Genomic DNA, 15,398 nt, shown 5'->3' on the forward strand with positions numbered 1-15,398 from the left:
CTTAGTAGTTTAAACTCTAGCCTCTTAGCAGTTTCCTATTTCAGAGTGATATCTACTGATTTAAGAGTCCCTCTTTAGCTTAGGAATTGCTGTAGAAACAGACCCAGTTAAAGCAGGTCTGAAACATTCTTTCTTTCATTGTCTACCCACGGCAGGGTTTTCCAAGCTGTTTTGCTCTGTTGAGGTTGCAGCACTTTCTAAAATTAATGCAACATGGTGTATAGACAACCTCCTTGCTTGAGGTCCATATAGTTAGTTACATACCAGCACGGTATAAGAGCATCAACCTGCTACAACAAATCTTACCATAAAGAACAGCATCTTACAGACCTACATAACCTCTCAAGCTACTACTCAACTCTGTTTCTGCAGCTCATGCTATCTGTGTCACTCTTGTTCTTCACAAGCAATACAGACTGGGCAGCTGTTACAAAAATGGTGGAACACAAAAGTCTTCTCTCCCAAGACACCGTGGACTGGTGTTTTGAAAGCCAGTGTTGTCTCATCTGGTCTTTTGCTCTTCCTACTTCCTCAGTTTCCTATTCATGAAATATGTGGAGCCAAGGTGCATTGTACAACCGAAGAGACCAACTTGAACAGGAGATGCTATGGAGGTTCAAGCATTAAACCTTCTTTGACCATTCTCCAAAAGAATACAAATGCTGACCAATGTGTTGGCAGTCTGGGGTAAACAACCACTGCATCTTGCTTTTGGCATAGGTGGACTGAAAGGCAGAGTTTGCATTTTGAAAGCATTGTGTCAGAAGCAGACGTTACGACAACAGAATTTCTCACACGTTACATTTGAAGCATGTTTACTTACTTTTACCATTGCCTTTTCTGCACTGTATTAGGTATGTCTGGAGTGACAGGTGCAGCACTGAGAGAAACATCCTTCATCAACCGCAGCTTGTCTGCCCTAGCAGATGTCCTCGCAGCAATAGCAGAACAGCGATCTCACGTACCGTACCGAAACAGCAAACTTACGCATCTCCTCCAGGATTCTGTAGGTGAGGAACTATTCTGACTTCTGTTTAACAATGGAGATTTCATCTCCCAATATTTTCCCCTCCTTTGCTGTGGAGAACTGGAAGATGATCCCATGCTGACACTCCTCTGTATCCCTGGTTACAAGCTCTGGCGTCAGAGCAGCTTGAATGCACTGCCGCTTTCCAGGGTTAAGAAGTATACTTGGAATAGTCACATCTCTAATAGGATAGCAAAGGGTAATGATTGCATCTCACTGGCATTTCATGCCACATACACTCTCAAGATAACTAATCTTCTACAGCGTTATCATGTAATTGCACATTCTGCACTGTGGCAGAAAGACCAAAGAGGAAGACTCCAGAACATATGCCTGGTGCTATACAACCTCTTTTATACTTAACTCACCTCTTCTTTTCTAGCTTCTCATCTGTGCAGAAATGGTTTTAGGGCAAATGTAATTTCTGCAGTACAGTCAGAATAGTATCAATCCACGCAGTAGTCCACTTTTCTTCAGCCAGAAAGCATAAGCCCATATGCTTTCAGTCTCCAGCTTACGGTGACTGAAGTAACAGTTTTTTGGAGCTGCTGAAAGACTATCTACTTTTGCATGAACCTCTATTTTTCCCTTATTGCTGTGGTCTATGCTGTGAAAGGGGAAAGCCAAAGAAACAAGTCTAGGAGCTAAGCTGTATGGGCACTGAGCCTGGTTTTAACTATGTCTTGCGTATGGCCTGGTGACACTGTTTAAATGAAATCCTGAAAGTGGGGCTTTCCTTGTTTGTTTACTCAGTCTCTGAACTTTTAATAAATGTGTTTTGCATTACTGTCATGAATGAGGCAAGCAAATGTCACATAAAGGAGACTGAATTTTCTAGAATTTGACAAAGTGTTGAGATCCATAACTACATGCAGGCTAACTGGTGATGTTATAAGGGAGAAGAAATATACATTACAAATTAGGAAATGTTTATTCTACTGGAACAAACATCATATCGTTAGATACAGGCTTCCTTTTAAGGACTTGCCTGTTTCCAACAGCCCTCTTCATGTCTTCTGTCTTGTGCAAGTGCAGTACATGCCAGTTGCTGTGTAGATTAGTACATAGCAGTGCTTAATTTACTGAAAGAAAATAATGAAACAAATGACCATATTCTGTCTTTTTCTTGCTTCTAGGAGGTGATGCTAAACTGCTGGTGATGCTGTGCATCTCTCCCAGTCAGAAGTACTTAACAGAATCAATGCAGTCTTTGGGATTTGGAACTCGTGCTCGGCAAGTTCAGAGAGGACAAATCAAGAAAAGAAATCTCCCTGTGCTGAGTAAAACAAAATAAAACTTAAGATTCCTGTGGATTAAAGTGTTATTAATGAGTTCCTCAGACTGAAATATATATTGTTATCCTAAAGCTATTCTCTTAGATATCAACTGCCAGATAAAATAAGCAATCCTTGACATAGCATTAGTAAGCCATAAACCTGCTGATAATGTTCTTGCTCCAAAGATAATAACAAGTATTGACAACAGCTACCAGCTGTGGTGGAATCGCATAGAAATAGATCAGGCTTTTTAAGAAAAGCTACTTCAGGGCATAGTTTTGGTGATGCATTTCCTTTAGACAAGTAGAAGTCAGTCAACAGACCCCCCCATTTAAGATGGCTCTCTTCTGAAAGGCCAAAACTGCCCTCTGTTTTCTCAGTAGAAGACAGGAATCTGAATTGCATTCCAGCGCTTCAAAGCAGCAAATGAAATACTTCCTCACAGCTTAGATTAAAATGAGACACATCATCACAGCTTGACATAACATCTAACTTGGTTGGGGCATACCTGTCAATGGGTGGGAATGTAAAGGAATCCATCAGCTATATTGAACACAGTGCTGCTGTCAGATTTTAGGTAATGAAAAAATGGCTCTAGTGAGATGGAGAAAAAGCATTAAAGCTCCAGCTGGTATCCCTCTGGAATGTAGCTTAGGAAGCAAATGAGGGGTTACACAGCTCTTTGAAAACACACTTATGTCAAATGGTTAGAGAAAATACCAGCTCTGTTGACTTCACTGATGGGTACAAAATAAAAACAAAATAACATTAAGAAAAACCCCACAACTCTGACTGCTGAAGGACCCTGAGCTACAGATCTTAGTGGCTCATAAGAATTAACTTGTACAACCATTTTAGTAGCAGCCTTCCTTGTTGTTTCATTTTCATTTCTGAAGTTAACCACATCACAACATTGAAGTTATTTGCATATTATAAATGCTTCCCATCCATCAAATGAATAAAACACCAAAAACTCAGTGCATGATAACTGTCATCCTCAAGAGGCTTTTACATTCATTCGCCAATACTGAAACAACAGGGTCTGTGAATGAATTTACACTGACAGAAGTTTCAAGGAAATTTAAGCAAGATGAGAAGTGGTTCTGAGATGAAAGCTGGGTTCACATAACATCTGATGTGTTTTACACACTGCTTTGTTGCTCAGTAGAGGTCTCAGGATTCACTCTGAATTTTTACCTCCAGCCTGGACTCTCCTCTAGACTGAGAGAGGTCAGTGGTAGGTCACCACCAGAAAGCTTGAATTGCAGTGGCCTGCCCAAAAGGCTGAAGTTTATAGTACTCCTAGTCATTTAACCTTCATAAGCACAAATATTTACCCAGAGATTATATAGCATACTATTATTGGAATTTCACCCTTGAATATATAACAGCTGCTGCTGTGTTGCATGCAGTACTCTACTGCTCACAGCACTGGCATTACAGCTTGCAGAGCTGTAACACATTTTCCTAAAAAAATACCATGATGGTAAACATCTCAACTTTAGCCAATTCCAGCAGTACAGAAGGACACAGGACCACGTAAAGTTCAATAGTCAATAAAGGAATCTCAGATAAGAAGGTGTCAGACTGAGGAATGTTGGCCTGTTAAATGAAATTTGGGAGCAGACAGCATCAAGCCTGCCTTAGTCTCACGACAACAACTACTAAATCAGCCAGGATTAGAGCTCTATAAGAGGTTAAGTGATGAGAGGAGGTTAGCTGAATCTATCACCACCCCGAAGTTCCTCAAATATTTTTGGGAATTTGGCACTAAAAGTTACTTGCAATGAACTGTGCTTTGTTTTTTGGAGCTGCTCTTCAAAACTTGGCATTTATTTACTATCTTGGTGATGGGGAAAGAAGAAAAAAAAAACACAGCCATCAATCCTTGTTGTTAAAGCTGAGAACTAAAACCTTCAAATATCAGCAAATAACAAAAGTTTAAGTTTCTATACTAACACAAGCTCTGCCAAGCTGTGCATAGGCAGCATTCCCTATTCCTGTGTTCCTTGTCAGTGTAGCGTAGTACTCTGAGCTACACAATGAAGCATACAGGATATACAGGGCAGTGATGCTAATATTTTGATATAACAACTTGCAGTTTAGGAATTTTATAGGTTACAGAGAGTTGATCTCTCAATCCCACTATCAGCTTCAAGGCACTGAAGGAAAGAAGGGTAGAAGGTGCAAGGCTTCGCCCCAGCACCTGGAGTTTTGTTCTCTCACACCTCAGGCTGTCCCCTTGCTCACTGAAGCACACAGTGAGACAAGGCACTGCACAGCCCACCTATCTGTCCAACTGGGCTTCAGATGCTCCTCTAGAATTCCTTCTGCCAGACCAAGCTCCAAGTCCTAATATCAACAAGTGTTTGTCTAGGTAGGGCATACAAATATGCATATGCACAGACCTATACAGAGTCAGCAGAAGACTAGGCATAGAATCAGACAAAAGCCTTTAGGATACAAGTCCAAAATAGGGCCCCAGAGTACATTTTCAGTAAGTTTACCATCACAGATGAGACTTACTTCCTCAGTTGTCACCCCCCTTGCAATCAGAGGAAACGGAGCGTTAGGACAGAGCCACTTCTGACAGTCTCCCCAGTGCAGCCAGGGAGTCCAAGCAATGTGTTCCAAGCCCTGACTCCCAGCTCACCACATCTGGCTACTCAAGGACCTGATTTCAAAAGGTATGCAACCACTGGGACATCTCATTTATGTCAACCTCAGTTCCTACCTCCGTATCCAGTTCTGACATTACACTCTGCAGCTCTGGTCCAACACCCTTTCCCTCACCCCTTGCCCTGTCCCCAGTCGCCTGCAAGGCCCAGCTCTATGCACAGCATGTCACATGGCAGCTGCTCCCCATTCATCCCACACAAGGATATTGTGTGGTGCCTACAGGGAACGCAGGGCAGCTCAAAGGATTCTGTGTCTGCAGACAAGCCACTGAACTTCCTTGTGGCCTAGGAGTGCATTTGGACAAGTCTGAAACAAAACCTCAACCTCTGCTGAAGTCAGAATATGATTAATTGATTTCATTTCCACTCATAGCTTCATGCCTTGGCAGCAGCCACACCACAAAGAAAGGCTGCTCTTGGTTATAGCCAGGCTAGAGAAGCCATGACTAGCATTGGAAGGCTCACAAAAACGTTTAATTTGTTATTAAATAGTCATCACTGCCAAGTCCATTTAATGAAGCAGTTTTCCAAGCCTCTGCAGAAGGCACAGGCAGGACAAAGTGGTAATCAGAAAAGGCTCACAGCTCCTGCTGAGGACAACTAAGGACTTGTAGCCCCTTTTCCCCCTGTGGGAAGCAGCAATGTCTGCTGACAAAGAGCAGACAGCCCTGAGCACTGAATGTATCACAGCCTGTCCCAAACTCAGTTCAGCTTTTGGGCAGTCTATAAAGACAGCCCTGGCCAGCCAAAAACACAAGCCACATACTACAGACAGGAGGGCAGAGGATGAGCTAATTGAAGGGCATGACCGAGGGAAATCATTGCACAGAAACTTATTATTTTCTTACTTTTTATAAAGTGAGGTTTTGTCTTGCAATACATTTACCTTTTTATTTAGTTTATATAAGAGATACAATAAAGTTTGAGCTGATAACTCATCTTTGAGCTTCACTGCAAATCCCTCCTTGAGCTCTTGGATGGTGAGTTTCTGACAGGTTTTTGGAACAGCCTCCTTGCTTCATGGTACAACTCCTTTCTGCCTGTTTTTACCAAGATTCTGTGAGAAGGGATGATCACTTTTCCCCCACAACCAAGAGTTTGAGATGGATCAGACACAGCATTTGGAAGAGCAATCCCAAACTCAACACTTGACTAACTTGATGTGATGCTCCAAACCCACACTGTGGATTTAGCAGGACATTTCTAAAATGCTTATACGATGAAGTGACTAAAGGCATTCAAACATCAGCACTAACAGCTCAAAAACCACAACCTACATTTGGCAACAAAAAGAGAACTGCAGAACTATACAGGCAAGTATTTAGCATCAGCCTCAATAGAAACGAGAGAAGAAAACCCAGGCCACTGTTAGGTACCAGACCCCAGACACAGGAGTTCTGCCCATCCACAGATGTAGGCTTAAGACACCACCTTGTCATCTCCCTGGGGATCCAGGCTGAGCTGCCAGCCCCACGCTCTTCCAGCTCCTCCAGCCTCTTGCTTACAGGCACCTCCTCCAACACTCTCACCCTTTTTCTGTAACACAGAATTACTGTCCTGGTAGGGCTGAGTCGGTACCAAACTTCACTTAAAGGCAGACCCCAGAAGGAGAACTATTCCCTTTCATTTTCCTCTGGTCTTCACCAATCTTGTTCCCTCTTCTAAACAGTGACCAAAAGCAAAACAAAAAAGCCAAACCACTGCTATAAAAAGCTTTGGAAACCACAACAGAGGCTTTGAAGATCTAAAAGATAGAAGATGGTGCTTCCTCCCTCACTTCAGGGGGTAGGAAGAAATTGCAGTGCCTGACCACAGCAGGCTGTATCCACACCTGCACCAGCTTGGCCTCCTGAACAAGGAGAGAAGATTTGGGGCAGATACCCTTAGAACTCAAAAAACCAGGTACAAGCAGCACACAGGATACCCACAGCCAGTCATGCCCTGGCTCACGCATGGTGCCACTGTCACAAGACTAGGAAAGGCCTCACTGCAGGCCTGCCATCCATGTCCCAAGCTTCACCTTCACCTGGCTGCTGGCCCACAGCTCTCCCATGGGAGCCCCATACACAGCAAGACAAGAGCCACAAAGAAATGATAAAATGAGGACATTAAGAGGTACAATAAATTGCAGTCTAACAGCACAGCTCCTCCTGATGAGGCACAGACTATCATCAAGGCATTACCACATTACTGCCGCTCTCATCCACACCACTACTATCTGCACATTACTTCTTCAGCAGCATGTCTGAATTCCAGGAAGGAGCCAGTAGCTCTATCAGTAGGCCACTCCAGGCAAGGCAAAAGAAAGAAACAGCTTCCATGCCCCACCACAGTAACTGCTCTCTATAGAAAAGAGCACTTCAGAGAAACTGAAACACAAACAAATCCCCTTCCACCACCCCCAGGTGGCCTCTCTGTACCTCTTTTCCAAGCAGCTCACACCAGAACCTACTGGTAACTCCTCTTCCTGCAAATCTGCAGAAAACTTCTCTCTTCAAAGAGTAACTGATTTCCTCTGCCTTAATTGCACTGATTGCACTCTCCACCTGGCCCTGCTACCATCTGCATCAAAGAGCTCACCTGGGCTTTGGGCTGCAAGGATCCTGATCTGTGAGTGGAGGAGAACTGCTCAGGGATGACACCAGGAAACCTACTGGCTTGGGATCACAGAATCATAGCATGCCTTGTTTTGGAAGGGACTTCAAGGATTATGTAGTTCCAGCCCCATTGCCGCAGGCAGGGCTGGATGTGACCTGGGTGCTAGACCTGTCTTAAAGCTTCTTAGCCTTAAAGGCATTGAGTTGTCCAAATGCTCAGACAGTACCTTGACAATGCCCTTGGAAAGTCACCAACATGAGCTCCAGTCCTGCTCTGTTGTGCTGCAGGAAAAGAAGACGGGATAAAACCAGTAGAATGGCTCTAGGACTCTCCTTTCACATGTTAGCCCTCACCCTGTATTTTTCAGCAGTAATTCAGCTTTGGCTCTCAAAGTGGTTTGCACTGAAGCAAACTGAAAAGGAAAGTTTTGTGCCCTCTCTATTATTTGCAAACATTAAGCAAAATTGCATCCAGCTGTTCCCAAGCAAATCCTGCTGCTCATCTACTGCCGCAGGACATGGCCAACTGAATGCGTGTGCTTGTAGACAGCCAGGCTGACTGCAGCTCTGCTGAGGTCCTACTGTTCCTGAGGAAGACCAAGCATCTGCACACTTGTCCTTGAAGTATTCATTCCTTAAGTGTGAATTTGGTTCTACTTGTTCAAATGTTGGAACAGGCTGCTCAGGGAGGTGGTGGATTCACCTGGAGTCCCTGGAAGTTCAAGAAAAGGGTAGATGTGGCACTCAGTGACATGGTCTAAGAGGCATGGGTTACTGCTTGGACTATAGGGTCTTAGTGGTCTTTCCAACCTTAAAGATTCTATGAAAAATATGCCCATATTTGGTTGCCTGTCTGGATAGCCTTACTCTACTTTTTCTTTCAGCCAGATAGACTGGAAAAGGATTTTTGTTTTCCTGATTGCAAGCAAGAGAGTCTTATGCAAGAATATGAGCTGGGGACCTGGAGCTTTAAAGAAAAAACATCATGTACTACAACGCCCATGGTAAATGTGGTCAAAGCTGACAACTTTAATATTGTCTGTACAGCCCCAGGTGCTTCAGCTGCCTTAACGTATGAAGTCCCTCTGATCACGTCTGGCTGGAAAGAACACAAGCAGAAAGTTTGTTTTCAGAAAGGATGAGAATGGCAGCTGTGGGAGTCCACTGCTGTTGCCACAATCATCAAAGAATTCAAGGTGTCTGAGCTGGTCATAGCAGTGGGGCTGAGTGCTTTCTGTGGCCCACACCAAAGTGATTTCTCCTTTGCCAAATGGTTTGCTGCCTCTGAACAGGCCGATGTGGCTCTGGGCAGGCTGGCCTAGTGGCTGGCAACCCTGCCTGTGGCAGCGGGGTTGAATGTAGGTGATCTTTGAGGTTCTTTCCAGCCCAGGCTATTCTATGATTCTATGAAACATTCAGTGGTATTTTCTGTGCGGTGGGTTGAGACTTAGACATCTAGCACATGCCGTGTCCAATTATCTCGTGGCATATCTAGTGCAGCAATGGTTGGAGGAAGAAAAACAAGGATTGGTATGACTGTATTCCTGAGATTTAAAATAAAAAAAAGCCAGGCAGATATTTCCAGGAATAAAAATAAAGCAGAATTTTTAAATACCACAGCTATGCTCTTCAATAGCCCGCATTCAGCTGCCCCTGCAGTCTACCAGAAAGGATAAATATCGTTATTTGGTCATTACGCCTCCGTGATAGAACAAGAAGCTTCCAGTAAAAGGTTTCTATGGGGACCTTACTCTGAGCCGCGGGGCGGAGCGGCAGGGCCCGGCTCGGAGAGCAGCGGCCACCGCGCTCCTCGGGCGCCTCCCCGCGGCCCGGCCCGGCACTGCCGCCACTCGCCTCGCCTGGCCCCGCGCTGGCCGGGAGGGGGCGGCCCGGCCTCGTGCTCAGGTCGCCGCGGATGGGAGTCGCGAAGGGGGCCGCTCGCCTTCCTCTCCTCACGGCTCCAGCAGTACGAGTAGGATCTCAGAACGCCAACAGTGAGAGCACAGGGACAGGGGCAAGAAAGAAGAGCTGCCAGGAAGAACCTGGTTAAAGCAAGACACCATCACACCTGTCCTAGGGGAGCAACGCTGCTGGGAGGCAATCAGCTGCAACAGATCTTGTGCACCTACATGAGACTTTACGGCCAATTCTTGCTTGAAAGTGTTCAGGCTCCTGAAATGCCTCACCAACTTTTAGTTTCTCAGACCTCACCGCTCTTACTCCACCCGCAATACGCAGACTTTTATAAACTGTCTCCTCAGCCAGCTTTAGCAAAACACACTTGGCTTAAACACCATCAGACTGCAGAGCCCCATGGCGCTCCTGCACTTGGCATGCCTCTGTGCCAAGCAGGTGCCACAGCAACACTTCCTCCGTCCTGCCCTCGGTCACTTTGTTGAACCTGCATGGAACTCAGTGCTACCACAAGAAAGCATCCCCAGAATCAGGCCCATCCTATAACATCCACCTAAGCTGTCAAGAAAGTGCTATGGCTTGCTATGACTTGTCAAGCAAAGCAAAAGAGAGATGCCAAAGACAGCCTAAGTTAGATTATTGAATATTTGCCTTATCTAATTATTTAATTTGACCTCCATACACAGCTCCATCTGTAACCAAACCTGAGAAAAGAATCATAGCACGCCATGGTTGGAAAAGACTTCTAAGACCATCCAGTCCAATCACCCACCCATCACCAATATTTCCCACTAAACCATGTCTCTCAGTACCTCATCTAAACATTTCTTGAACACCTCCAGTACAGCAACTCCACCACTTCCCTGGGCAGCCTGTTCCAGTGCCTGACCACTCTCCTTCCTGCATCCCCCACCCAAAGCTGTACGAGCCTCTGCTTCTTGAGAACATAAGAAGCAGATGCTCAGCAGTTGCTGGACTGAAGAGTGAAGCACAAAGAGGAAAAATTATAAGCACAGTGGTAATTCTATACTATCAAAATACATTAAAAACTAAGTTTCTGTTGCTTGGGTTTTTTTTTTTCTTCTTTTTTTTTCAGGATTTCTTTGAACACTAGCATTAGTAGCCCTTAACATAACCACAGAAAAGGAGTAGAAAAAAGGATTTACACAGAACTGCAGCCAGCAAGCTCCTTTGAAAAGAAATGTGAAGTTATGCTATTACATTCCTTCAGAGATTTTTACATCCCAAGAAAAGCATAACTTTCCTATCTCCATGCCAGACACCAGGCCAGCAGGTTAGGTGACTTAGGGCAGAGAGCTCTTCAGCAGCACATCCCTGTGTGCTGTCCTCAGAAGCGGCCCCAGGGCTCGCTGACAGGATCTCTCTACACCCCTGGGAGTTGTCCACACGCTCTGTTTTCACAACTAACCACCACGAGCAGCTTAATATGTCTTTTGTCTGGTTACTTACATTCAGCTCCCATTACCGCTCCTGCTGACTCCAGCTGGCTGGGCTGGGTCCCCAGCATGTGAGCGGCCCCTTTGGCAGCCTGCTGCTGGGACTGGCAGGGAAGAAAAGGAATTATTCTAGCGCCTGCAGTGTTAATGGTTTTCCAGATGAAGCTGAGCTCACATGGGTTAAAATCTAGCAGCAAATTTGCTTCCACAACCTAACCAGCTCAAATGGAAGATGTCACTGACGTGCATCTATAAGGGGAAGTAAAATTACACAATGACTTTTTTTCTGTCCATACTTTATTGCAGGTATACATATAATTACTTATATTTTATTTTGAACAAGAAATTCCTTTCATGGAAAGGAGAAACTTTTACCATTAAAATAGAGTGATTATACCATGAGTATATTACAAATATATACAAATATTGGCAGCCAGTTTCTAACATCCGCTGATAAATGCTTACATGTTACCCTCTACCAAACTAATCAAACCAAAATAATAAAAGACATTCTAAATACAAAGACAAAAAAGATCTATTACTACCAAAAACTTGCATAACAGATATTCACAGTGCTTGTAAGGTATTATTTCATTCTCAATCTACATATTAAAAAAAAAAAAGTCCACTCTCCCCTTCACACATATATTTAACTTACAGTACTGGAGGGAGTTGTGTAGACCACTGAACAGTGGTCAGACTTGGAGATCTTGCCTTCCCCACCAGCTGTGAATAAATACAAGGAACATGTACATACAAGGCAAAAAATACTCATTTAAGATCCAATTGCACTGCTGTCAGGCACTGGTACATTTTGGGAATCAGCAATGCCTGGACTGTAGCATTTCACTAGTACTGAAAAACACCAAGAAGATACCGAGCTGCTTAATGGTAGTACATGCTTCAGTAAGCTTGTAAGGTTGAGGCAGCTACTACTGCCATCATCTTTGAGACACGTGCATGGATGTGAGCACATGGCACACGTGTGTGTTTCATGACACCAAACAATGATATCTTTTGAATTTTGAACTTTTTTCCAGTTAAGCCTTGCCAGAACCACATGCTGTTGTATGTCAGTATGTGTGGAAGAGCCATCACTCTAGACCTCTCCACCTTTCTCATTGGAAGAGCTGTCCCTCCAGCTCTGTGGTAGGTGCAGGAACAAGGCTGCCGCCAGCCTTCTGGACTTCTGGGGTGCCCATCTCCCACGGCTTACGGCCAGACAGGCCCCAGGTATCAGGGAAGGCAGCCAGATAAACTCATCTAAATGGTGAAAGGACTTTTGAATATAATAAATATACCTCAAGTACTCAAGTACAAAGCATTCTGGCTTTGCTTAGAAGGATGGAAAAAAGGCCATGGTGAACATACAGACTAGAATTGCTCATTATAGGAAGAAAGTAGTGTGATGGAAGAGGGCACAGTCAGCCAACTTGTGGTTACAGAGAGCTTGTGTCCATCACTCATTCATCAAACATAGGTAGGGTTTGTGCTGGATTCATCTATGAGAATGTACTGCCACTGCTGTCTCTTCAGTAATGCAGACACATCTGATGGCCTGATGTTACATCTCTACACCATATACACTTACACAGAAACAGTGAGATTAAAGATGTCATGGATTTGCAATTTTAACAGTATGCAGGAATGTGATGTCGCCAAGCCAGCAAGATCACTGTGAAAGCAGCTTGAACTCTCCTCATGTTCTAGCTTTCCTTTCCTAACTGCAGCCATCTTCCTCTTTTGATTGATTAACACCATACAACACTCACTTCCTAAATCAGCACAACAGCATCATTCTGGTTCTGAATTTTGCCATAAAAAATAATTAGTTTTTGCCTGCAAGGTTGTAAAAGGTTGGGCACAAGTTACGCGTGGCCTGGCTCTAAGTACAAGCTTCCTAAACATTGGGAATCCATGGAGAAGAGGTACTAAACAGTGGGGGAAGACAGAGAAGAAAAACAAACAAATATACATTTATTTGGATTCAAAAAGGTAGCAAGGTGTTCCCCACACCAGACAATGCCTTGGTCAAACAGCATAGCTGTAACTACTTTTCTGGTAAAGGCCAGCACAGCCAGCTCCACAGGACTGAAGATCACTAAACATGTACCCTTGGTTCCACCCCACCATGCTTCCATTATCACAGGCCCTACACTCACTGACATGACCTATCCAGCACTAGGGAACTTCATCCATTCAAAGCAACTTTCTTCAGTCTATAGCTGCCTCTAAAGCAGAGTAAAAATTTCTAAGGAAGAAATGTATTAAAAATAAAGAACAACATAAAAGTATGATTCAATATAGGGGGCCATCATGCCTTGTGAAATTTTCCAGTCACAACTCCTGACTTCAAGAACCAGTTATTTACTGCTCCTAAGTTGTCCTCTATATGCTCAAAAGTGGCCAGATCACTTGTCCCATCTTTTCCCCCTAATCTCCCTCAAGGATATAACTATTCATTTACAATCACATTTATCATACACAGAACTCCAAATATGCTCAGAGTATATCCCGGCCTGACAGCTGTTGGCAGTGTTGCAGCAGCACAAGCTCTAAACAACCCAACTATTTGCATACTAGCATCAACATACAGACCAGAAGAGAAAGGCAGTAAACTAAACTGACATGGACCTTTTATATTTATTTTTGATAAATCATTTATACACAGTGTTTGTTTTGCCAGCTAAGTATCAATTTTGGCCTGCTGTTTTGTGGGGCTTTTCTGGTCACTGCTAATGGTGCAGGCCACTTCCACTTTCTGCTCAACAGATACTTCAATGCCAACACTAAGTGCTACACTCCAGTTGATTTGCCCTGTAGACAGGTCTGCAGAAGCGATGCCACTTACTGATTAGGGAGCTGAGTAACAAAGCTGCTCAATCTCCTGCAAGAACCAGTGACATCACATGTGTTAATGAGGTATATATTTCCACAATGAGCTGTTTCCCTGGGTATGGAAGAGCTCCAGTCTCCTTACACCACAAACTCCTCTGGCAGCTGGTCCTCTCCCAGAAGATCCAAGGAGAGGCAGTTCATGGATCGCTTCCCATAAAGGGCAGACTTGGTTTTGCAGTCTGCTGTGGAATAAACACAGCCATAGACAGCCAGTTTATCTTCCAGACTGCAGCCAAACGTGTAGCTGTGGGACGTGTCCGATGACAGCGTGGCACTCAGTGGTGGATGCCGGTGTTTGTAGAGGCGAATGTCATCCAAACTCTGGCTGTGCTGGTCTGTGCAGCTCCTGCCCTTGGGTGACTTGACCTGCCAGTTCAGTGAGATGGACATGAATAAAAAAGATTAGCTCAGACTGCTCAAGGATGCATGCTTCAGATTTTCCAAATTGTTCTTCCATTCCGTCAAAGAGCCCCACCAGCCTTCTGATGAAGCTGTGAAGCACTAAGAAATTGAAAGAACATTCAGCTGCCTTGCCACATTGCACCAGATCCTGATCTCTTTGCACTGTGTCCTCAGTGTCCCGTACATCGGACAAAAAACTGGCCAGGTATTAGCATCTGAACAATCTGACACTTCTTAGCACAACTGTGCAGTTAGCCTGGCCAATATATACAGTGAAAAATTATCCTAACTGCTTGAAAGCACCAATATAGAATTAATAAAAGTCTCATGAGCTGAAAGGAAATTCAGACAGCAGTCATGCAAACTAAGGGGTTATGGCATCCAAAATTTGCTAAATGCAATGTATACTTTCTTCTACATAATGTTTTTCAGAAATGAAAACAGAAGCAACAAAATAGCAGTAACTTCCAGAGACAGCTGTCAAACTGAGCAGTAGTGATGTGGCCTCTACGGAGGAAATACCAATCACCTAAGACATTTCCAACTTTTCCACAGGATTTTTCTTGCTCTATCTTTAAAACCAGCTTCTAAATGCTAAGTTGAATACTTAATTTTAAACGAAGACACTTCTGTTACCAACCCAGAAAAAAGTGCCTCCCAGTAGCACTTCTCTCACCTATTGGATGGAAACCAAAAAACCACTCTCTCGGAAGTATCCACTCACTAAACAAACCCAGAATTTGGTATGTAAAAGTAGCAGCCAGGAGGATGAGATGCATCCTCAATTGCTTAAACAGTCCTTATGAACTCTTATAAAACAGATGCCTCCCAATCAATTAGCACCACAAGTGTACGTTGGTAAAAGCATTAATGTAAAAATGTTACTTAAATAAGATACATCCTCCTCCTTGCCTTGCTCTTAAGTCATTCAACGCAAATAAGCTCATTATGATTTGCACTGTAGCATTCAGCTTTGGAAAAATAACTAAGATTTTAACTTAACCTCCTATAGCACTTAACAGAGTACTTTCCTGATAAGTGGAAATTCCTTATCACTTCTGACTGGGTATAGTTAGAAGCATGAAAAAGAAAATAAATCTTAAGTGACTGGAGTCATAGTTCAGAGAGAAGCTGAGAGCAAAAGGGAA

At 43.8% G+C, this 15,398-nt stretch overlaps 2 protein-coding genes across 6 annotated transcripts in view; one reads left to right on the plus strand and one right to left on the minus strand.

Annotated features, from left to right (window-relative positions):
- Positions 1–2,321, plus strand: part of KIF25 (kinesin family member 25) — a 33,582-nt gene extending 31,261 nt beyond the window's left edge. The window contains exons 14-15 of the mRNA XM_048935822.1: positions 855–1,010; positions 2,164–2,321. Coding sequence (XP_048791779.1) covers positions 855–1,010; positions 2,164–2,321 — 314 coding nt within the window. The remainder of the gene's footprint in view (positions 1–854; positions 1,011–2,163) is intronic.
- An 8,920-nt stretch (positions 2,322–11,241) lies between these two features.
- The window catches only part of FRMD1 (FERM domain containing 1), a 36,037-nt gene continuing 31,880 nt past the window's right edge, over positions 11,242–15,398 (minus strand). For all 5 annotated transcript variants that reach the window (XM_048937036.1, XM_048937039.1, XM_048937035.1 and 2 more), the window contains one exon: positions 11,242–14,214. In XM_048937036.1, the coding sequence (XP_048792993.1) occupies positions 13,927–14,214 (288 nt within the window). In that variant the 3' untranslated portion in view covers positions 11,242–13,926. The remainder of the gene's footprint in view (positions 14,215–15,398) is intronic.

The sequence above is a fragment of the Lagopus muta genome, chromosome 2 (assembly GCF_023343835.1).
Source record: "Lagopus muta isolate bLagMut1 chromosome 2, bLagMut1 primary, whole genome shotgun sequence".
Lineage (NCBI taxonomy): Eukaryota > Metazoa > Chordata > Aves > Galliformes > Phasianidae > Lagopus > Lagopus muta.